Below are 25472 nucleotides of genomic sequence, written 5' to 3'. Positions count from 1 at the left end.
GATTATTGATCTTTTTCCCGGACCGGCATACCTTCGCGATGTGACCCAGTTTGCCACATTTCCTACACTCTTGGTTCTTAAACCAGTATTGATTCTGGTCATGCGTTGTCTTCCCACAACGGTAGCATTTTGTTGTGCTTGAAGTAATTTGGTCCACCCCGAGTGCCGTCGCCTTTAGTTGCATTTCCGCCGTTCCTTTCGCTGTGGCTTCGTGCGATGCAGCTATAAGGACAGCCCTGTCCAGTGTGAGGTCATTCTCTTCCAGTAGTCGCTTCTGCGTCCCTTCTTTGGACAATCCGCATACGAACTTGTCCCGCAGCGCTTCTGTCAGATTCCCTCCGAACTGGCAGTATTTCGCTACGCAGTTCGACCAAGTATTCCACATTGCTTTCGTCTTTCTTCTGCGTTCTTGCGTAGAATTTGAATCGTTCAGCCAGCATCAGCGGTGTGAGGTTCAAGTGGTCCTTCAGCACAGCCACAATCTCTTCGAAGGTCTGATCCGCTGGTTTATTTGGTGCTATTAGATGCTTCAAGAGCCCGTATGTTTTTGCCCCCATCGAGTTTAGCAATGTTATCGCCTTGTCGTCTTCCTCAATTTTGTTGGCTTCGCAATAGATCTCTATGCGTTCCACGTACGTGGCCCAGTCTTCTATTTCAGAATTAAAGTCGTTAATATTCCCTCGCTTAGGCATCTTTCTTCCCTTGGGAGCAGCACCAGTATTTCTTATTTATTTATTTGTTTCTAAGATGGTGGTTTTCCCGCGAAATGGCGGTTTCCCGCTCTTCCTTTCTCGCCCCGCCCACTTCAATGGCGGTTTCCCGCTTCTGGCGTCTTCTCCGCCTAATGGCGGCTTCCCGCGTTTCTTCCCGGTGGAAGGGGTACGCTTCCCCCTCAGCGGACAGGTTCAGCCGCTGGCTGGCTACTGCACAGCTCCCCTTACTCGGCTATGTCTTTTCCTCCCGCCCGCACGGCTCTACCGGCGCTGGGTACACCCCGTTAGCGGAGGACAGTTCAGCCGCTGGACTGGCTCTCGCGCAGTCTCTCTCTCCGTACCCGGCTCTGTCTCTCTCACCCGCACGTTCGATGCTACCGGCCCTGGGAACCCCGTTGGTGGAGAACAGCTCACCGCTGGACTGGCTCTCGCGCAGTCTCTCACCCCGTTTTCGGCTGTGTCTCTCACCCACTCCCGCACGTTCGGTTTTGCCGGCTCTGAGTACCCCGTTGGTGGAGAACAGCTCAGCCGCTGGACCGGCTCCTCGCAGTCTCTCTCTCCGCACCCGGCTCTCACCCGCACGGTTCCCGTTCGCCTCCCCAGCCCTCTCGCGGACCGGTGTTTCCCTCCCCGGCTGCGGCTGGGTTTCTCTTCCCGCGCCTACTCGCAGGCTCAGCGCTTCGTGGCTGCGGTCGCTGCCCCGATTGTCCCGCCGATCGCGGTCCGGCTGTCACCCGACGCCGTTGGACCCGACTTTTGGCCGGCACAGCTCCCCCTCGACCAAGGTCGAGTGCTCTGCCCTTATCCTCCGGATGCTTCTACACCTTCCCCTACTCACAGTCTCTTCGGCCGCCTTGTTTCTTGCTGGTCGGCTCACTCCGCACTGTGGCAGAAGGGTAGTCAGTGCCTGTTGCTGATACAGCTTTTGTTGTTAGTCTTCCTGCTTTCTGTTGTTGCAGCCTCGTGTTTTCTTTTGGTAACACGACGAGGGTGGTTGTCTCTCTTCGACGCTCTTCGTTGCTTATGGTAATCTTGCCGCAGGGTACGATCGGACTCGTCGCCACTGTAAAGTCTGTGGGTTGTGCAGTTAATAAATACACAGACTTCAGAAATAACAACAACAGGTCTTTACTATTCGAAGGTCCGGGCGAATCTGCCCCAGAAACCCTGCTACAACACTTATATACTGGTGTGGTCACTATCGGTATTACAGTATACAGAAGCCAAACAAATAGTGCCACACCTAAAGTAGTTCCCTTAAAGGTGAACGGTTACATTCAATAGTTCCCTTAAAGGTAGACGGGTACATACACTACACCCAGTTTCCAACCTGCAGATATTACTGTATAATACAACTATTTAACATAACAGTCTAAAGTAAGGATCAGGAATAACCTGGTGCAAAAATCTTGCTGAGTTTTCTGCTTCTTCCAGCAGCTGACATTGTGAACAAGCCTCGAGGTGGTACAGTAGTATAGTGATTATGTTAGTGGAGGCTTGGACTAATGATCCAGTGACATGAATTCAAATCCCACCACAGCAGCTGGGGAATTTAAATTCAGTTAATTAAATCTGGAATAAAAAGCTAGTATCGGTAATGATGACCAGGAAACTACTGGTTTGTCGTAAAAACCCATCTGGTTCACTAATGTGCTTTAGGGAAGGAAATCTGCCGTCCTTACCTGGTCTGGCCTATATGTGACTCCAGACCCACAGCAATGTGATTGACTCTTAACTGCCCTCTGCGGTCCAAGATGGCGGTTCACCACCACTTTCTCAAGGGCAATTAGGGATGGGCAATAAATGCCGGCCTTGCCAGCGACGCCCACATCCCGTGAGCGAATAAAAAAAAACTGCTGCGAGTCTGTAGATATTAGGGGTGATCCTGCAGCCCGGCAGAGAGCTACGCTCACAGGGAGTACAACTTGGGAAGTCGCAGGCATGCAGTGCCTCTACAATTTCCTGACATGCTTTGCCCATGAGTTCCACTCCACGTCGGGAGGACCAGATCATAGAATCGTTCCTATTGTGCCTCGTCTGAGTTTTCAGCTACTTCAAGCTACAATTTATTTTCCCAGTCTGTCCTGAAGGCGCTGGCTCTTGCTGGAATACTGCTCCGTAGGCACTCAAAGTTTTTAGTAACTTGCCCAGGAGGCTCTCCTCATGTGGGAGCCCAGACTGTGTAGGATGGATCGTTCTACCAATAGCCACCCAATTTTTCAGATGAGTTGATAGGGGAAATGAATGAATGAATGAACGTGAATTTATACAGCGTCTTTCACGACCTCAGGACGTCCCAAAGCGCTTTACAGTCAATTAAGAACTTTTGCAGTGTAGTCACTGTTCCAATGTAGGGAAATGTGGCAGCCAATTTGTGCCCAGAAAGGCCCCACAAACAGCAATGCGATAATGTGTCTTAGGCGTTGATTGAGGGATAAATATTGGCCAGGACACTGGGGAGAACTCCCCTGCTCTTCCTCGAACAGTGCTATTCTGGGAAATAGCAGCCAATATTCGCGCAGCTGGTATCGACCCACTATCCAGATGGACGGTATCGTGGGATGCATGCAACAAAAAGAACCAGCACCTCATCACTGACCCAACAGCAGAGATCCCTGGCTTCGACCTCCCTCGAAGGTGGTGGGGGTCTGGAACTCACTGCCTGAAAGGGTAGTAGAGGCAGAGACCCTCATCACATTTAAAAAGTACTTGGGTGTGCACTTGGGATGCTGTAACCCGCAGGGCTATGGACCAAGAGCTGGAAAGTGGGATTAGGGTGGATAGCTCTTTGTCGGCCGGCACGGACAAGATGGGCCGAATGGCCTCCTTCCGTGCTGTAAATTTCTATGATGCTACGATTCTATGACAGCGCTCAACTGAATCCACACAGGGCAGGAACGCTGCGGCCACCTGCTCCACACGTGGAAGATGAGGGACGACACGAAGTGCGACTGTGGCCATGAGTCCCAGACCACACATCACGTCAACCTGCCCGCTAAGATCTGCTACAGGAGGCACCTAATTTCTCCACTGGGCATCTCAGGAGGCCATGGAATGGAGAGCCAAACTAGACATCCCATTATAAGCTTTTCCCGTCATATGAAACAACAAGTGACATGGGATCTTTTATGCCCACCTGGGAGGGCAGATGCGATCGTGGTTTAACGTCTCACCCAAAAGACTCCCTCAGTACTGCACTGAAGTGCCGGTCTACTTCGTGTGCTCAAGTCTCTGGAGTGGGGCTTGAATCCACGGATGGGTTGGCCAGATTTTTGCCCTTTCGGGCTTTCGCCCAATTCTCCGTTGCAATTTCCAACGGACAGTGGAAGCATTTGCCTGAAAATGGATGGATATATTTAAAGGAGGTAACAATAATGAGGCGAAGCCTTGGGGGCAATTTCCGTCTGTGTGTAGTAGATGAACGAGCGGTGGGTGGGTTATGCGTGGGGGCCAGTTGGAGGAGTCAGTGTGGGACCTGCATAAATTTGGGGGTTGGCCCTCGTTTTCGTCCAATTGGTGAGCTGCCAGTGTGAAAAGCACTTCCAATGGGAAACTTGCCAATTTGGAGAGGTTAATCGGGCAGTGTGACCGCCTGTCAAGGACCTGCTGCGACAGTTTAAAGGAGAGGTGTATTTTTCGTCGGGTACAGAAAGACGCGACTCTCTGGAGCAGCAGGCAACACGAGTGCAGAATTTACAGCAGCAACGACATAAGCTTTCAAATCTGTTAACAACGTGTGTTTATAGGACGCCTTTCTCTTCTCTTAGGCAGTTCCTCAGAACCGAGGATGACTTGCTTCCACATTAAAAATGAGTTCTCAGGTGACTGATGAGTCCAATGCAGGACCTACAGTCTCTGTCACAGGTGGGGCAGATGGTGGTTGAAGGGGCGGGTGGGTGGGGTGCTTGGGTTGACGTGCGCTCCTTGCGCTGCCTGTGCTTGGCTACCGCTTGCTCCCGGTGAAGAGTCTCGAGGTGTTCGGCGCCTTCCCGAATGCTTCTCCTCCACTTTGTGCGGTCTTGGGCCAGGGATTCCCAGGTGTCGGTGGGAATGTTACACTTTTTCAAGGAGGCTTTGAGGGTGTCCTTGAATCGTTTCCTCTGTCCACCTGGGGCTCTCTTGCCGTGCCGGAGCTCCGAGTAGAGCGCTTGTTTTGGGAGTCCCGTATCGGGCATGCGGACGATGTGAACACCTTTAACGTTGTAAAAACATCCCAAGGTGCTTCACAGGAGCGTTATTAGAGAAAATTTGACACCGAGCCACACAAGGAGAGATAGGACAGGTGACCAAAAGCTTGGTCAAAGAGATTTTAAGGAGGGTCTTGAAGAAGGAAAGAGATAGAGAGCCGGGGTGGTTTAGCGGGGGGGGAATTCCAGAGTTTAGGTCCTAGGCAGCAGAAGGCACGGCCGCCAATGGTGGAGCGATGAAAATCGTAGATGCGCAAGAGGCCAGAATTGGAGGAGCGCAAAGATCTTGGAGGGTTGTAGCGCTGGAGGAGGTTACAGAGGTAGGGACGGGTGAGGACATTGAGGGATTTGAAAACAAGGATGAGAATTTTACAATTGAGGTATTGCCGGACCGGGAGCACAGGGGTGATGGGTGAACAGGACATGTTGCAAGTTAGGATACGGGCAGCAGAGTGTTGGAGGATCTCAGGTTACATAGGGTGCAAGGTGGGAGGATGGTCAGGAGAGCATTGGAATAGTCGAGTCTAGAGGTAACAAAGGCATGGATGAGGGTTTCAGCAGCAGATGAGCTGAGGCAGGGGCAGAGACGGGCGATGTTACGGAGGTAGATGTCTTGATGATGGGGAAGTTATGGAATCAGGAGCTGAGCTCAGGGTCAAATAGGGCGCCAAGGTTGCGATCAGTCTGGTTCGGCCTCAGACAGTGGCCAGGGAGAGGGATGGAGTCGGTGGCTAGGGAACGGAGTTTGTAGTGGGGACCGAAGACAATGGCTTCAGTCTTGCCAATATTTAATTTGAGGAAATTTGAGGCAGAAAAATGTCTCCAAAAGCTCCATCCAGCTTTACCTGACAGCAGCTGAGGATCCCTTTAAATATCACCGGGATTGGCCGCCTCCTGACTTGTACTGCCCATGGTTTGCGGGCGGGAGCAGGGACTGGCGGTAGTCACGCCAGCAGAGAGTGAAATGGTGCCTGTTTGACTCTGGTTTCAGGCGGAGGTTCTGGCCACCAGGACTTTCCCAAAAATCAGAAACTCCCGACAAAGCAGCGGCAAGTTGGCGCAATTCATTCTGGTTCTGCTACCAACCATATTTGAGCTCAAATGGAAATAATAGTGAGACAAAATATCAGCTCCTGTCCCCGTGTTCCACTCCCATCATTAACATCCCGTTTACATTCAGCATCAATCACGCCCGTGTAATAAAGACACCAGGTGCTGCAGAAAAGGAGGAAAGGGCCTTTCAAGGATTCACAGCAAGTTTATTTCTCAGCCGAGTTTTGTCATTTCCCCCCCCCCCCATTTTTAGTTGCTGACAATTTCTTTAGCATCTACCTTTGTAGCTACTGAAAGAGCAAACTTGTATTTATATAGCACCTTCTTGACATCAGGATGTACCAAAGCGCTTCACAGCCAATGAACTATTTTTGAAGTGTAGTCACTGTGGTAATGTAGGAAGCACAGCAGTCACAGAGGCCTCAGAGGTGGAAGGAACACGAGGGCAGCACGAGGGTCAATCAGAGGATATGGAGCAGCACCAACTGGAAGTAGCTGTGGAGGAAAAATCCATGCTGGCTACATCTGTGCTACTCTCACAGAGCAGGTGGTCTCTTGACAGCACATCTGAGGAAATTCCTGCCATGCTACTAATAATTGGATTTGTATAACTATTGATCCGCAAGAATCAGACCTTATGGTTCCAATTGGATCAGCAAAGCCTGTGAGATACTTGTTAGTTAGTTGGAGGCCAAAGAGCCAGCTCTCTCCAATCTGTCACCCCAGGTTTCTGTGTTCCCCCTTCCCTCTACAAATATGCCGTGTGACGTAAGAAAACTACTTGGTCTAAGCGTTAAACAATGCTTTAATCAACTGTTTTACAACATGGAGGTCTAGTTGTGTCCTTCACTAGTTCCTGTTAAGATTGTCCTACGCAAGCTGGGCTCGTGCCCGAGTATTTATACTCTCCCTGGACAGCGCCACCCGTAGGCCGCTCAGTATTATTTCATAAGTCTTTCTTTCATGAATGACTGATTCATGTCACCGTTATCTACAGATCCTTCTCTGTGTTCCTCAGCTCACACAGCTCCAATTCAGAACACCTGACAAAAGCCTTTTCCGAATCTTGTCATGTAAACTGGCTGGTTGCCCTGTTGTTACTCTAAACCCTAATTTACTGCTAGCTGCTCCCTGAGTGGCAGAAGCTTGCTTCGATACGAGCCTCTTGGAACGGAGGTGGTCTTCATCTCATGGCATTCATCTCCTGATATGGACCTGCCACTGACAGCTCCATTGCATGGGCAACCTGGAAAATGAGCGGCCCCTCTCTCTCGATGTTGAGCGGCCTCCCTCCTTGCCAGATTTCCCAGGGTTGTGCTGGACCTGGATTCCTATTAAATTTGTCAAATCTTGTACCTGTATGTTTGAAGAAATACTCAGAATTGCATGTGGGATTATTATAAATAAAATTTATTTCACTTGATTATAGTATTTTCTGGGTGAAGGCATTCACTAAGTGCTAGGTACAGGTACTTTAATTGGAGAATCAGGAGATTGCCTTACACCCTGTTAATTAATAATTGCACAAATCCGTCAATAATCATTAATAATCAGAATGAGCACAATTTAAACAAAAGATCAGTCGCTGTTTAAAACCCTATAGTTTACTACGTCCATCAGGCCACACTACAATGTTGCCACGATACTATTGATTGGCGCCAGGCTTGACTGGCTGCACTTCTGACTTGGCATGTTCTGGACTTTGCTATCCATAATCCTAGCAACAGAGTAGGGTAGGAGTGAAGAGGGGCAGTAACAAGGCAACTAGTGCACAACATTTACGTATCTGACTACACACCAAGCTCTTTGCTGGCATTTATGCTTCGGTTTGCCCCAAAACAATCACGGGTGACCAAAAACCTGGGACAAAATGCATGTCTTATCACTCATTATAATTTCAGTAAGAACACCCTTCTCTCTCCTCGCTCACTTTTGCTGTGATGGGAAATTCTACTCATTCAGTAAGTCTTGCTTACTTTTTGGCATCTTAAGCAATGCTGGTTAACCGCCTAACCAATTTCCGCAGACCTTTCTGCTTGAGAGGACTACCTGCCAGATATGTTAGCGCACAAAATGGACTGATTTAGAAAATGAAGTCTGTTATAACTAGGCAGTGTCGAGGGTGGGGAAAGAGCTCCGAGTATGGCATTTACTCTGACTGGAGTTCTGGTGATTAAAATAGTGGAAAGAAAGAAAAGGAACTTGCATTTCTATAGCGCCTTTCACAACATCAGGATGTCCCAGAGCGCTTTACAGCCAATGAAGTACTTTTGAAGAATGGTCATTGTTGTAATATGGGAGATGCAGCAGCCAATTTGCGCACAGCAAGGTCCCACACTGTAGTGGTATAATGACCAGAAAAAACAGTAATAGAAGTCTACTGCAGCTCAGGATTCACCCAGCTGATTCTAAGCGATGCTGGTCAAGTGAGAAACCACAACACTGGCATTTGAGAACAGCCATACAGTGCAAGCAACAGCCATGTTGGTTCAGTACTAGGCCCATTATTTAGCAGCCAATTAGTAGGCCTACAGTGAGATTAACCCTTGATCAGTAACTGGCGGTAAGTAGCTATCACTCATATGTCATGAAGAAAACATTTTATTTATTTCTTTATGAAGCTTTGGTGCTGAAGTGGTTGGAAGTGCATTTGATTTCACCACAGACAGCAACTATGATTTAAAGCATAAAGTAGGTGGGCCCTGAGTTTCCTCTGTGGTTGCTATGGGCAACTGGGGGGGGGGGTGAAGAAGTTAAAATTTAAATGACCATTTTGCTTAGTGTAATCGATCGCAGGGTGAAATTTGAACTTCAAAAAAAATGGAAGAGGGTGCTCCAGCTGCATTAGAAATGGCCCGAACCTGAGCCCCCGCCTCCAATATGTAAATGATCCTGACCCTAGCAATGGGCCGGCAATCGGTGGGCGGGAGTCCTGTCCCACCGACCAATGTGGGAAGAAGGAGATTCGAAGCTCTTATCCTGTCATCAGAGAATTTACATATTTATAGGGGTCGCTTTGGTCGCTGACGACGCCCTGCAGTTGATAATATGAGGACATATTTAAAGATTTTCTGGATCAGATTGCTCTCCTCTATACCTCAGAGTTTAGATCAGTTCTAAAATTACAACAGTGACTACACTTCAAAAGTTCTTCATTGGCTGTAAAGCGTTCTGGGAAATGCTGAGGTCATGAAAGGTGCGATAGAAAGGCAAGCCTTTCTTTTAATATCGATATTGAATAATGACTAGACTGTCTATACAATATACCCCAATCTGACACATATGCTTTCGCATGTGCATTTCACAGATGTTTAAGTTTATCACTAGTATAACTTGAGTTCGAACCCTCTCTCATCTTGGTCATTGACCAGTGCATCCTTCTGAGCTACAGTCAATGTCAACATTGTACAGTATTCTGGTTGATTGGTTCAAAGGGATTTGAGTTTCGTCAGACAAGTTTAGGTAACTACCCTCATTAAAAAACACTGATAGACTATTGACCAATAAGGCCCCACCTTACTTGAGAGTTCCCCAATACGATTTGAACCAGAGTACAGCTCAGCTGGTAGCACTCATTATCTCTGAGTTATGAAGGTCATGGGTTCAAGCCATCAGCACATAATTGGACACAGCAGCCCAGTACTGAAGAAGTGCTGGATTTTTGGAACATGTCATTTTTTGGCAATAGATTGGGAGAAGGGGAAGTGCAACGAGACCTGGGTGTCCTTGTGCACCAGTCGCTGAAGGTAAGCATGCAGGTGCAGCAGGCGGTTAAGAAGGCAAATGGTATGTTGGCCTTTGTAGTGAGAGGGTTCGAGTACAGGAGCAAGGATGTCTTGCTGCATTTGTACAGGGCCTTGGTGAGACCACATCTTGAGTATTGTGTGCAGTTTTGGTCGCCTTATCTGAGGAAGGATGTTCTTGCCATGGAGGGAGTGCAGCGAAGATTCACCAGACTGATACCTGGGATGGCAGGAATGACGTATGAGGAGAGATTGGGTCGATTGGGCTTATATTTGCTGGAGTTTAGAAGAATGAGAGGGGATCTCATTGAAACTTATAAAATTCTAACAGGACTAGACAGACTAGATGCAGGAAGGATGTTCCCGATGGCGGGGGAGTCCAGAACCAGGGGTCATAGTCTAAAGATAAGGGATAAGCCATTTAGGACAGAGATGAGGAGGAATTTCTTCACCCAGAGAGTGGTGAACCTGTGGAATTCTCTACCACAAAAGGCGGTTGAGGCCAATTCATTAAATATATTCAAGAAGGAGTTAGATATATTTCTTAAGGCTAAAGGGATCAAGGGATATGGGGAGAAAGCAGGGACAGGGTACTGAATTTGGATGATCAGCCATGATCTCATTAAATGGCAGAGCAGGCGCGAGGGGCCGAATGGCCTACTCCTGCTCCTATCTTCTATGTTTCTATGAATTAGCCAAGGCTAGGAAGCGGGAAAATACATCAGGGTTCCTGCTCTTGATTACTATCCATTGGTCTATGCTGGAAAGTGCATGAGTATGTGGGTTTTGATGAGGACAGATTGAATTTGGTCGCAATGTTTCCCATGTTCAAATAGCCTACTGACGCTCATTGACTAAGCTCAAGCATGAAGAAGGGTCACTTGGGTGAGGTACCGTGGAACTGTACAACAGCAAGAATCAGTGCCGGAGGGATGAAAGTCAAAACAAACATACATTCTTTGAGAAACCAATCATGCCAGCGCACTGAAAAGACCACACAAGTAGCGCAATCGCCACCGAACAGATCTAATCTTCAGTTTCCATCTCCCAACCCAGTAACAATTTATGAAACACGTGGGGTAATTGGGCTGGCTCGGAGGCGAGGGAGTCGAGTCTCTCAAACACATGCTATTCCAGTCTTCCCAACTGCTCAGAGGCATTTCATTTACGGCCCTACAGATTAAAAAATAAAGGGGTGATTGTTGGAAATCTGGCATTAGTGTGGAGTATTCTAGCAATGCACAGCATGGCATCCAGTGTCGGAAAGAGAAAGAGGCCAACCTCCCAGCCCAGAGTTCTGGTGACGGATTCAACATGTCTTTCTCTTTCAGATGCTGACTCACCTGTTGTGCATTTCCAGTGTTTTCTGTTTTTATTCCAGACAGAACGAGAGAGCAAGAGGAGACTTTCACCCCATCAGCCTGGGTTCACTTTGAATTCAGCCCAATCATTAGACGATTGCTGTGCCCGGTCCTCTCAGTTACAGCTGCTAGGACAACCAAGGAAAACATCAAGTAGTTGACTAGCAGACAGATGAGTGCATACGTTACACAGGCTGGTTCCTAACGCCCTCATCAGAAGCTAGAAATATGTCTTTCACAACCTCAGGATGTCCCAAAGAGCTTCACTCCCAATGAAGTACATTGTTGTAATGTAGGAGACGTGGGAACCAATTTGCACATAGCAAGGTCCCACAAACAGCAATGACCCGATAATCTGTTTTCAGTGATGTTGGTTGAGGGATAAATATTGGCCAGGACACTGGGGAGAACTCCCCTGCTCTATTTTGAAACAGTGGGATCTTTTACATCCACCAAGAGGGCAGGCAGGCCTCAGTTTAATATTTCATTCAAAAGACGGCACCTCCGACAGCGCAGCATCTCCTCAGCACTGCGCTGGAGTGTCAGCCTAGGTTTTGTGCTCAGGCCTCTGGAGTTGGGCTTGAAGCCACGACCTTTCTGGCTGGGAGCCGAGAGTGCTACCAATGAGCCGTGGTTGGCACTCGGTTTAGCACAACTCAGCTGGTTGGGTAGTCCTTCAGGACACCACACAATGTGATATTTTGAAGGCCTTTTCATTAATTATTGCTTAGGTAACTCAGGAAACTATTACAAACAGATTAAAGATGACCCTACAAGGGAGGTAAGGGGTAAACTTTATGACTCAGCACAAATGGTGCAGAGCTTTGCACGGCTGAAGCACACGTCAGGTGTGACTAGAAGAACACGATGTAGCTGGTAAACCAGGCACCCTGACTGCAACGCCCAAATTCCAGGGGTGCGTGCGCCCAACTTGAAGCTCTGCGCCACGCACGGTAAAAATCCGCCCGATAAATATTCAAACGCGTCGAGGCCCTTCACAAAGACACCGAACCGCCCCGAGAAGTCCCGACAGAAGAGTGGTTCACATCACGCTGCACCGGTTTCGCCGCAGGGCTCCCTGAAATCGTATGGCGGCGTGCACATGCCTGCAGCGCGCGCACCCGATCGTCTTTAGAAGTTCATTGAACAGCATGAGGATGTGCCAGTTGTACTTGGCTGAGCACTCGATGTAGCCGCACTTCCAGGTCTTTTTCACAAGGTTGGAAACGTTCCGCCTGGGAATGACGCGGCCCCTTTGCAAGTCTCGCTTGTTGCCGACGATGATGATGGGAATCTCGCTGGTTCCGATCATTCTGGGCGGAGACAGTAAGGAGAGAAGGTCAAAGAAACAGATGGTGAGAACATAATGCACAGAATTTACAGCACAGAAAAGGGTCTATGCCAGTGTTTATGCTCTACTCGAGCCTCCTGCCACCCCTTTTCATCTAACCCCATCACCATATCCTTCTATTCCTTTCTCCCTCATGCACTTATCTAGCTTCCCCTTAAATGCATCCATGCTATTCCTTTCAACTACTCCTTGTTGTAGCGAGCTCCACATTCTCACGAGTAAAGATATTTTTCCTGAATCCCTTATTGGATTTATTAGTGACTATCTTATATTCATGGCCTCTAGTTTTGTACTAACCCACAAGTGGAAAAAGCCTCTCTATGTCTACTTTATCAAACCTCTTCATCATTTTAAAGACCTCTATCAGATCACCTCTCAGTCCAGCCTATTCAGTCTTTCATGATAGTTATAACCTCTTGGTCTGATATCATCCTTGTAAATCTTTTTTGCACATTCTCCAGTGCTCCTATATCCTTTTTTGTAATATGCAGACCAGAACTGTGCACAGTACTCCAAGTGTGGTCTAACCAAGGTACAGAGACCAGAACTGTGCACAGTACTCCAAGTGTGGTCTAACCAAGGTACAGAGACCAGAACTGTGCACAGTACTCCAAGTGTGGTCTAACCAAGGTTCTATATAACCTAAATGAACCTAAATAATCTAAACCTATAATGTAAGAAGGCACACAACACCAGGTTATAGTCCAACAGCTTTATTTGAAATCACAAGCTTTCGGAGCACTGCTCCTTCATCAGGTGAAGTGGAGAGATGCATAAAGACACAGCTTATATAGTCAGAGAATGTCAGATGTTTACAGGTAATCTTTCTAACTGCCATTTATCACACCTCGGCAGAGAGATAATCACAGCAATCAAAGGTGTGAATGGTGTCCAAACAGGTCAGTCAGGAAAAGATTACATCAAAGAACAATGAGGTGGGGTCACAAGGGGTCAAATATTGCAGATGCTGGGGTCTGTATGAAAAAAAAAAACATTTTTTTTTCTTACATTTGTCCACCCCAGTCCAACTCCGGCATCTCCACACCTAAACCTATAATGTAACATAATTTCTCTGCTTTTGAATTCTACTCATCTAGAAATGAACCTCAATGCTTTGTTTGCATTTCTGATGGCTTTGTTAACCTGTGTTGCTACTTTTAATGATTTGAGAATCTGTACCTCTAGATCTTCTGCCCCCCTATATAACTAAGGAGCTGTGGTAAACCACTGTTTGTATTCCACTGTGTACATGCCTGTACATGCCTCGGCTGACTCCTCCCACGAATCCAGGTATAAAGGTGACTGCTCCACAGCCCCTTTGTATTCTGGACCGGTCGACCACTCGAGGCATACCTTCATTCTCTTGTTAATAAAAGCCTGTTAATTACTCGCTTAATCTCAGTCTTTTGAGTTATTGATAGCGCATCAATTTTATTAACAAGATTTTTATAATGGAGAAGATCCTCACACCAGCATGCCTGGACTTAGATCATCAGGAGGCGGACTCATCCACCAAGTTTACTCACTGGCTTAGGTGTTTCGAAAAATTCCTGACCGCCTCCGCTGCAATCAAATCGGACGAGGACAAACTGGATGTCCTGACCTCCAAAGTGAACCACCGAGTGTACTCGGTCATCCAGGACGCGACCTCGTATGCAGATGCTATCAAGCTCCTCAAGGACCAGTACACGCACCCAGTGAACGAGGTGTACGCTAGGCACCTCCTGGGGAGTCGTAAACAACAACCTGGGGAATCGACCGAGGAATACCTTCAGGCACTGTCTGTGCTTGGCCGGGCCTGTGGTTGTAAGGATGTAAAGGCCGCCGTGTACACAGAGGAACTTATCCGGGACGCTTTTGTAGCGGGCCACAGGTCCAATTACACCCGACAGCGACTGCTGGAGCAGAGTGACCTCGATCTCAACAAGGCCTCTGAACTCGCACTCGCACTATCATTAGACGCAGCCTACCGGGGCATGGATGCCTACTCCTCTGCACCATGGACGCCGCGGGGAACGACAGCCTGGGACACGGTAGGACCGTCTCATAGCGCCGTGCCACCCCAGCCACATCCCAGCAACGGCCCAACTACCGCAGCAGTGTCCCAAGGCCAGACAGCAGTGCCCCAAGGCCAGAAATGCTACTTCTGTGGCCAGGCCAAACACCCCAGAGCGCGCTGCCCGGCGAAAAATGCGATCTGCTCGGGCTGCGGGAAGAAGGGACACTACGCCAGTGTCTGCAGAGCCAAAGCCACCCCAAACCCCAGCAGCGCCGCGTGTGGGCCGTGCGGGCCGCCATCTTGGGCCTCCCCAGCCATGTGCGAACCACCGGAACAGCAGCCATTTTGGACGCCTCCAGCCACATAGGGATCATGGACGCCGCCATCTTGGACGACAGCCGGGACACAACAGGCCCCCAACACCGCCTCATCTGATACCCGCAGCGACACACCGACCCCTACGCTGGCCTCCATTACACTGGACCAAGCGAGACCGCACCAGCTGGCCAGTTCCACAATGGACATTAAGGTAAATGGTCACGAAACAATCTGCCTTTTTGACTCTGGGAGCACGGAGAGCTTCATCCACCCCGACACGGTGCGGCGTTGCTCTCTCCCAGTCCTGCCTGCGCACCAGCGGATTTCTATGGCCTCCGAGTCCCAGTCGGCGGACATTGGCGGCTACTGCGTGGTGACACTCGTAGTAGACGGGACTGTGTACGATAATTTTAAACTTCTGGTCCTGCCCGACCTCTGCGCTGCCGTTCTACTGGGGTTAGATTTTCAGTGCCACCTTAAAAGTGTTACGATGGCGTACGGTGGACCCCTCCCCCCACTCACAGTCCGCAGCCAGCAGCTTCCAAATTGCCCGCCGCGCACCAGGTGCAACCTCTCCACACTCAGAGTCACCCCCCCCCCCACTGTTTGCTAACCTCACCCCCGACTGTAAGCCCATCGCCACAAAGAGCAGGCGACACAGTGCCGGGGACAGGGTTTTCATTAAAACCGAAGTGGAGCGGCTCCTGAAGGAAGGGATTATTGAGGGCAGCACCAGCCCCTGGCGAGCCCAGGTTGTGGTCGTTAAGACCGGTGAGAAGCAGCGCCTGGTCATCGACTACAGCCAGACAATAAATCGCTACACCCTGCTAGACGCTTACCCACTCCCCCGCATAGCTGATATGGTCAACCAGATCGCACAGTACTGCGTCTTCTCGACCATTGACCTGAAATCAGCGTACCACCAGCTCCCTATCCGCCCTGAGGACCGCCAGTATACTGCCTTTGAGGCAAACGGCCGCCTCTATCACTTCCTTAGGGTTCCCTTTGGCGTCACCAACGGGGTCTCCGTCTTCCAAAGGGAGATGGACCGGATGGTCGATCAAAATGCGTTGCAGGCCACTTTCCCATATCTGGACAATGTGACCATCTGCGGCCATGACTTGCAGGACCATGACGCAAACCTCGAAAAATTCCTCTGCACCGCCAAACTCCTCAACCTGACGTATAACAAGGAGAAGTGCATATTCCGCACAACCCGCCTCGCCATCCTTGGCTGTGTTGTGGAACACGGAGTCATCGGCCCCGACCCCGACCGGATGCGTCCCCTTATGGAACTCCCACTGCCCCACTGCCTCAAGGCCCTGAAGAGGTGCCTAGGGTTTTTCTCTTATTACGCCCAGTGGGTCCCCTACTATGCGGACAAGGCCCGTCCGCTGATCAAGTCCACCTCTTTTCCCGTGACGGCAGAGGCCCGCTTAGCCTTCCACCGTATCAAGGAAGACATTGCCAAAGCCACCATGCACGCAGTGGACGAATCCATCCCCTTCCAGGTGGAAAGCAACGTGTCCGACTTTGCCCTGGCCGCTACCCTCAATCAGGCGGGGAGACCCGTGGCCTTCTTTTCACGAACCCTCCAGGGCCCGGAGACCAGACACTCCGCTGTTGAGAAGGAGGCCCAGGCTATTGTGGAGGCTGTGCATCATTGGAGGCACTACCTGGCCAGAAAACGATTTACCCTGCTCACTGACCAGCGTTCAGTTGCTTTCATGTTTAACAACAAGCAGAGGGGCAAAATCAAAAACGACAAGATCTTGAGGTGGAGAATCGAACTTTCCACCTACAATTACGAGATCTTGTACCGGCCCGGGAAGCTCAATGAACCCCCGGATGCTCTATCGCGTGGCACCTGCGCCAGCGCGCAGATCGATAGACTGCGGGCCCTCCACAATGACCTCTGCCACCCGGGGGTCACCAGGTTCTTCCACTTCATCAAGGCCCGCAACCTGCCTTACTCCATTGAGGAGGTCAGGACCATGACCAGGAACTGCCAAGTCTGCGCTGAGTGCAAACCGCACTTTTATAGACCAGACAGGGCTCACCTGATAAAAGCCACTCGCCCCTTCGAGCGCCTGAGCGTTGATTTTAAAGGGCCTCTCCCCTCCTCCGACCGCAATGTGTACTTCCTCAATATTATTGATGAGTACTCCCGTTTCCCGTTCGCCATCCCCTGCCCGGACATGACCAGTGCCACGGTCATTAAATGTCTGAACGACCGCTTCACCCTGTTCGGTTTCCCCAACTATATCCATAGCGACCGGGGCTCATCGTTTATGAGCGACGAACTCTGTCAGTACCTGCTAGCTAGGGGTATTGCCACAAGCAGGACCACCAGTTACAACCCCCGGGGGAACGGACAGGTGGAAAGAGAGAATGCGACAGTTTGGAAGGCCGCCCTGCTAGCCTTAAAGTCTAAGGGCCTTCCGACCTCCCGCTGGCAGGATGTGCTCCCCGGTGCGCTCCACTCTATTCGGTCACTGCTCTGCACTGCCACTAATGCCACCCCTCATGAGAAAATGTTTGTCTTCCCAAGGAAGTCCACATCGGGGACATCGCTACCGCCATGGCTGACGTCCCCAGGGCCGGTCCTACTGAGAAGACACGTGAGGACCCATAAAATGGACCCCCTGGTCGAGAGGGTCGACCTCCTCCACACCAACCCCCATTATGCTTACATTGCGTACCCGGACGGGCGGGAGGACACAGTCTCCATAAGAGACCTCGCACCCTCAGGGGCTGCAGTAACCCACCACCCACTACCACCCCCCCCCCACGATCCGATATCCAGCCCCAGCAGACGGCAGGCCTGGGCCCCGCGACCCGCTCGACATCTACGAGGACTACACACCAGTGCCCCAGCCTACGCGGGACTCGACGCCGGAAGCTTCACTACCCCTGCCGTCGCCACGTCGATCACAGCGGCAGACAAGACCTCCAGAGAGACTCCAATACACTAACTTTTAATACACTTCACCCCGCCGAACTCAATTTTAAACAAGGGGTGAATGTGGTAAACCACTGTTTGTATTCCACTGTGTACATGCCTGTACATGCCTCGGCTGACTCCTCCCACGAATCCAGGTATAAAGGTGACTGCTCCACAGCCCCTTTGTATTCTGGACCGGTCGACCACTCGAGGCACACCTTCATTCTCTTGTTAATAAAAGCCTGTTAATTACTCGCTTAATCTCAGTCTTTTGAGTTATTGATAGCGCATCAGGAGCTCCGCAATAACTGTTGGCAAATGCGATGCCTAGGGCAGAACTTATCCATATATGGATGAAATTTAATGCAGAGAAGTGTGAAGGGAGACATTTTGGTAGGAAGAATGAGGAGAGGCAATATAAACTAAATGGGACAATATTAAAGGGGGTGCAGGAACAGAGATCTGGGGGTGTACATACACAAAACTTTGAAGGTGGCAAGACAGCTTGATAAGGCTGGTAAAAAGCATACAGGATCCTTGGCTTTATCAATAGCAAGGAAGTTATGTTAAACCTTTTATAAAACACAAATTCTGGGCCTGACATTTTAAAAAGGATGTCAAGGCCTTGGAATGGGTGCAGTGCCGATTTACCAGAATGGTACCAGGGATGAGGGCCTTCAGTTATGTGGTGAGACTACAGAAGCTGGGATAGTTCTCCTTTGAGCAGAGAAGGTTATGGGGAGATTGAATAGAGGTGTTCAAAAATATGAGGGGTTTTGATAAGGTAAATAAGGAGAACCTGTTTCCACTGGCAGGAGGGTCGGTAACCAGAGGACACAGGTTTAAGATAATTAGCAAAAAAGCCAGGAGGGAGATGAGAAGAAATGTTTTACGCAGCGAGTTGTTATGATCTGGAATGTGTTGGCTGAAAGGGCGGTGGAAGCAAATTCACTAATAACTTTCAAAAGGGAATTGGATAAATACTTGAAAAGGAAAACTTTGCAGACCTATACGAACATACGAATTAGGAGCAGGAATAGGCCACATGACCTTCGAGCCTGCTCCGCCATTCAATAAGATCATTCAATCCGATTACTCCACATTCCCGCCTACCCCCGATAACCTTTCACCCCCCTTGCTTACCAAGAATCTATCTACCTCTGTCTTAAAAATATTCAAAGACTCTGCTTCCACCGCCCTCTGAGGAAGAGAGTTCCAAAGACTCACGACCCTCTGTGAGAAAAAATTTCTCCTCATCTCTATCTTAAATGGGTGACCCCTTATTTTTAAACAGTGACCCCTAGTTCTAGATTCTCCCACAACAGGAAACATCCTCTCCACATCCACCCTGTCCAGACCCCTCAGGATCTTATATGTTTCAATCAAGTCACCTCTTACTCTTCTAAACTCCAGCGGATACAAGCCTAGCCTGTCCAACCTTTTCTCATAAGACAACCCACCCATTCCAGGTATTAGTCTAGTAAACCTTCTCTGAACTGCTTCCAACGCATTTACATCCTTCCTTAAATAAGGAGACCAATACTGTACACAGTATTCCAGATGTGGTCTCACCAATGCCCTGTATAACTGAAGCATAACCTCCCTACTTTAGCATTCAATAACATTCTATTAGCTTTCCTAATTATGGTACTTGCTGTACCTGCATAGTATCCTTTTGTGATTCATGCACTAGGACACCCAGTTCCCTCTGCACCTCAGAGCTCTGCAATCTCTCACCATTTAGATAATATGCTTCTTTTTTATTCTTCCTGCCAAAATGGACAACTTCACATTTTCCCACATTATACTCCATTTGCCAGATTTTTGCCCACTCACTTAACCTATCTATATCCCTTTGTAGCCTCCTTATGTCCTCTTCACAATTTACTTTCCTACCTATCTTTGTGTCATCAGCAAATTTATCAACCATACTTTCGGTCCCTTCATCAAAGTCATTTATATAAATTGTAAAAAGTTGAGGCCCCAGCGCTGATCCCTGTGGCACACCACTCATTACATCTTGCCAATCAGAAAATGACCCATTTATGCCTACTCTCTGTTTCCTGTTAGCTAGCCAATCTTCTATCCATGCCAATATATTACCCCCTACACCATGAGCTTTTATTTTCCGCAATAACCTTCGATGTAGCACCTTATCAAATGCCTTCTGGAAATCTAAGTACAGTACATCCACCGGTTCCCCTTTATCCACAGCACATGTTACTTCCTCAAAGAACTTCAATAAATTGGTTAAACATGATTTCCCTTGCACAAAACCATGTTGACTCTGCCTGATTACTTTGAACTTTTCTAAGCACCCTGCTAACCCTAACCCTATAACGTCTTTAATAATAGCTTCTAACATCTTCCCTATGACAGATGTTAAGCCAACTGGCCTGTAGATTCCTGCTTTCTGTCTCCCTGTTTGAATAACAGAGTTACATTCGCTATTTTCCAATCTAATGGAACCTTCCCCGAATCTAGGGAATTTTGGAAAATTAAAACCAACGCATCAACTATCTCACTAGCCACTTCTTTTAAGACCCTAGGATGAAGTCCATCAGGACCCGGGGGCTTGTCAGCCCGCAGCTCCAACAATTTGCTCAGTACCACTTCCCTGGTGATTGTAATTTTCTTGGGTTCCTCCCTCCCTTCCATTTCCTGATTTACAGCTATTTCTGGGATGTTACTAGTATCCTCTATAGTGCGATACCTGTTCAATTCAACTGCCATCTCCTTATTTTCCATTATTAATTCCCCAGACTCACTTTTTATAGGACCAATGCTCACTTTATTAACTCTTTTCTTTTTAAAATATCTATAGAAACTCTTATTATCTGTTTTTATATTTCTAGCTAGCTTTCTCTAATTTTTCTCTCCTTATTAATCTTTTAGTCATTCTTTGCTGTTTTTTATATTCTGTCCAATCTTCTAACCTGCCACCCATCTTTGCGCAATTATATGCTTTTTCTTTAAGTTTAATACTATCTTTAACTTTTTTGGTTAACCACGGATGGTGGGTCCTCCCCTTGGAATTTTTCTTTCTTGTTGGAATGTATATATTCTGTGTATTTTGAAATATCCCCTTAAATGTCTGCCACTGCAACTCTATTGACCTATCCCGTAACCTAATTTGCCAGTTCACTTTAGCTAGCTCTGCTTTCATGCCCTTATAATTGCCCTTATTTAAGTTTCAAATACTAGTCTTGGACCCACTCTTCTCTCTCTCAAACTGAATGTAAAATTCAATCATATTATGATCGCTGCTACCTAGGGGCGCCTTCACTATGAGGTCATTAATTAATCCTATCTCGTTGCACAATACCAGGTCTAGTATAGCCTGCTCTCTGGTTGGCTCCAGAACGTGCTGTTGTAAGAAACTATCCCAAAAACATTCCATGAACTCCTCATCTATGCTACTTTTGCCCATCTGATTTTTCCAATCTATATGCAGATTAAAATCCCCCATGATTATTGCCGTACCCTTCTGACAAGCTCCCATTATTTCTTCCTTTATACTCCATCCTACCATGTGGTTACTGTTAGGGGGCCTGTACATCACTTCCACAAGTGACTTCTTGCCTTTATTATTTCTTATCTCTACCCAAACCGCTTCTACATCCTGGTTTCCTGAACTTAGGTTATCCCTCTCTATTGTGCTAATACCATCATTAATGAACAGAGCCACCCCTCCACCTTTTCCCACCTTCCTGTCCTTCCTAAATGTCATGTACCCTTCAATATTCAGGTCCCAATCTATGTCATCCTGCAGCCATGTTTCTGTAATGGCTATCAGATCATATTTCTTTCTTTCTATTTGGGCTATCAGTTCATCGGTTTTGTTTCGAATGCTACGTGCATTCAGATGCAGAGCCTTTAGTTTTGTCCTTTTATTATTTTTGTAACCTCTCACCTTATCTGTTGATTTACTCTTAGAATTGTACTCTCTATCCCTTCCTGCCACGGTCTGTTTATCATTTCCCATATTAATACCTTTCTCTATTGCCTTGTCTCTAATCTTTGAATTACCACATCTTCCCAAATTTGATCCCATGCCCCCAGTATTTAGTTTAAAGCCCTCTCTACCGCCCTAGTTATACGACTCGCCAGAACATTGGTTCAGGTGAAGACCATCCCAACGATACAGATCCCACTTTCCTCAGTACTGGTGCCAGTGCCCCAGGAATTGAAACCCATTTCTCCCACACTAGTCTTTGAGCCACGCATTCATCTCTCTAATTTTATTTACCCTATGCCAATTTGCTCATGGCTCAGGTAATAATGCAGACATTATTACCCTTGAGGTTCTGCTTTTTAATTTGGCCCCTAGCTGCTCATACTCTCTCAGCAGAACCTCTTTCCTAGTTCTACCTATGTCGTTGGTACCTACATGGACCATGACCACTGGCTCCTCCCCCTCCCACTGCAAGCTCCTCTCCAGCCCAGAGCAGATGTCCCGAACCCTGGCACCGGGCAGGCAACACAGCCGTCTGGACTCTTGCTCTTGGCTGCAGAGAACTGTATCTATCCCCCTGACTATGCTGTCCACTGATGTAAGAAATCTACTAGGCACTTGGTCTAAGCGTTAAACAAAACTTTAATCAACTGTTTTACAACATGGAGGTCTAGTTCCTGTTAAGAATGTCCTGCGCAAGTTGGGCCCGTGCCCGAGTATTTATACTCTCCCTGGACAGTGCCACCCACAGGCCACTCAGTATTATTTCATAAGCCTTTCTTTCACGAATGACTGATTCATGTCAACCACTACATTCCTATTAACTCCCCCCGCTTGAATGGGGGGAGTTATGAGTTGAATGGGAGAAAGAGCTGGGGAGTGGCACTAATTGGATGGCTCTTCCAAAGAGCTGGCACAGGCACGATGGGCTGAATGGCCTTCTTCTGTGCTGTAAGATTAAATATAGACCAAAAGGGCTCTGCTGATTTCAGTCAGGGCAGTGGAAGGGGTGATACAATTTGCCTCAGTGTTTTTGGGCTTTGTGGGGTGAGGAGTGATATCAGGCAGGATTCCTGCTCCTGATTTCCTGCTGGAAAGCCCCCATGTGCGGACATGATGCCAGGACAGGACTGAGCTTGTCTCGGATTCCCCCCATGGTCGCACAGCCTCAGAGCATTCACTCTCCGGTCAGCACCCATGGATCTCGAGCCAGCACTTCTGTGAGAGAAAAATTGTAGCATTAGAAAAAATGAATAAGTGAACATTACCACAAGTTGCGAAGACCAAAAGGCAGCACAAATTTTAACATTAGAAATTTGAATATCCTAAGTATGTTTTGGCTCAACAAGTTTTATTATAAACAATTTTCCTGGCACTGCAATGTTAGTTCATTCATTTCAGAAACAGTAGTAACATATCCAATCTGCATAAAATTAAGCCTTTGAAGTTAGAACATCATCATCTTTATTCCAACTAAGAGCAAAGCATCAGCCAAACGGAGGGGTTCATTATAACATAGGAACAGGAGGAGGCCATTCAGCCTCCTGAGCCAGCTCTGCCCAGAGAGTGGTGAACCTGTGGAATTCTCTACCACAGAAGACAGTCGAGGCCAACTTATTAAATATATTCAAGAAGGAGTTAGGTATATTTCTTAAGGCTAAAGGGATCAAGGGATATGGGGAGAAAGCAGGGGCAGGGTACTGAATTTGGATGATCAGCCATGATCTCATTAAAAGGTGGAACAGGCTCAAGGGGCCGAATAGCCTACTCCTGCTCCTATCTTCTATGTTTCTATTCAATTAGATCATGGCTGATCTGTACCTCAACTTCATTTGCTCACTTTAACGCCATACCCCTGGTACCTTTACACAACAATTATCTATTGATCGGAATGCTCCAATTGTCCCAGTATCCACAGTTTGTTGGTGGTGGGAGTTCCAGATTTCTACTAACCTTTGTGTGAAAAAGTGCTTCCTGATTTCCTCCTGAATGCTCTGGCTCTAATTTTAAGATTATGTTCCCCATCAGAGGAAATGGTTTCTCCATATCTACCCTATTGAATCCTTTTAACATTTTAAATACCTCGATCGGACCACCCCTCAATCTTCTATACTCAAGCAAATATAAGCCTAGTTTATGTATAATGTTCTCATAATTTAAGCCTCGAAGCTCCGGTATTCTGGTGAATCTGCGCTGCTTCCCCTCCAAGGCCAATATATTCTTCCTGAGGTGCGGGGCCCAGAACTGAACACAGTTACTCCAGGGCCTGACCAAGGCTCTATACAACTGAAACATAACTTCCCTTTATAATCCAGCCCCCTTTGAGACAAAAGCCAACATTCCATTAGCTGTTTTGATTGCTTTTTATATCTACTAGCTTTAAAAGATCAGATGGCTTATGAGTTATATGCTGGAATCGAATCGAATCAAGGGATTCAGATTGTTTGTATACGGAATAATAAATATCTAGGAGTGAGTTACAGGCTGGAATCCCATTAAAGAGTTCAGATGGTTTATCTATGTTAAATTCAGTGCATGTGGTGTACGTTCCATTGAAAACTCCTATGTCAACTTGCTCTGATGGGGACTCCCTTTAGAAAAGTGTCCACATTTTCCTGCAGTTACCCTGTTACACCTGTAGATGGTGGTGTTAGAGCTGTCACATCTGTTATATTTCACCTAACACTGCCTGTTTCACTGTACGACAAAGTACAGTTCCCTGAAAACTGCTCAAATTGCTTTCTGGAAAATTTTCCTACTGCCATTTTCTTCCTCAGTAACTGAAATTTCGAATGTCTAAAATAAAGGTAAAGAAAATGTGAATTTTTAAAATATATTCACAATAACGTGGTCAAACTTATCCACTGAATTATCTTTTGTGCACACAAATTGTGAGTCCCGTAGTCCATCAGCGTAAGTCCATTGGGAACAGTAAAATAGTTGTTATGTTACTGGACTAGTAATCCAGAGGCCTGGACTAATGATCCAGAGATAATGGTTCAAATTCCACCACGGCAGTTGGGCAATTTAAATTCAGTTAATTAAATAAATCTGGAATAAAAAGCTAGCATCAGTAATGGTGACCATGTAACTACCGGATTGTTGTAAAAATGCATCTGATTCACTAATGTCCTTTAGGGAAGGAAATCTGCCGTCCTTACCCGGTCTGGCCTATATGTGACTCCAGACCCACAGCAATGTGGTTAACTCTTAAATGCCCACTGAAATGGCCAAACAAGCCACTCAGTTGTCAAGAAGGCAGCTCGTCACCATCTTCTCAAGGGCAATTATGGATGGGCAGGGACGTTTGCCCATCGAAAGCCCAGCGACACTGACCCCGACAGAAATCTTGGGGTCACTAATAGTTGTCAAATGAACCAATGACTGAAATTAACAAGCATTCAGTTCACACAAAGGAAGAAATTGGGAAGGGTAACCTATGTAGGTGGAGGAATAGTTTATTTTCATCCATTAACCCAGCAGACGGGAAGATACTTGGATCCCACATACCTGAGGGGAGGAGATGGGAGAGGGCCTGTTCCTACCATCGGTTTGTACAGAACAAATGCTAATGACCAAAGGTTTAAAAAAAAAATCAGTTTTCTGACACTCTGGCCGCAATTTTACTAACCTCGACGGGTCCGCGGCCCCGCTACTGGCTCCATCCCGGCTTCTGAAATAAATTCCCCCTGATTGGGCTCGTTAAGCCCGCCCAGTGAGTTGCCCAGCCAATTACAGGAAGCGGGTCTGATGACATCATTTGATGACACGTCATCAGCCGGTTTCCTTAAAGGGACCATGGCCAACTTTAGTTTGACATTTGTGCTGTCAGTGTTCTACAGCATTGA

The 25472-nt window shown here is 47.6% G+C and overlaps 1 protein-coding gene across 2 annotated transcripts in view; it reads right to left on the bottom strand.

The window, feature by feature from the left end:
- Positions 1-7342: 7342 nt before the first annotated feature.
- The window catches only part of rasl10b (RAS like family 10 member B), a 296860-nt gene continuing 278730 nt past the window's right edge, over positions 7343-25472 (bottom strand). For both annotated transcript variants that reach the window (XM_085964237.1, XM_085964238.1), the window contains one exon: positions 7343-12370. In XM_085964237.1, the coding sequence (XP_085820363.1) occupies positions 12100-12370 (271 nt within the window). In that variant the 3' untranslated portion in view covers positions 7343-12099. The remainder of the gene's footprint in view (positions 12371-25472) is intronic.

Source organism: Somniosus microcephalus, chromosome 22 (assembly GCF_052327205.1).
Source record: "Somniosus microcephalus isolate GS21.2 chromosome 22, FLI_Smic_1.0, whole genome shotgun sequence".
NCBI classification, from domain to species: Eukaryota; Metazoa; Chordata; class Chondrichthyes; order Squaliformes; family Somniosidae; genus Somniosus; species Somniosus microcephalus.
The sequence above is the reverse complement of the archived record's forward strand: the minus strand, read 5'-3'. Positions and strand labels throughout refer to the sequence as shown.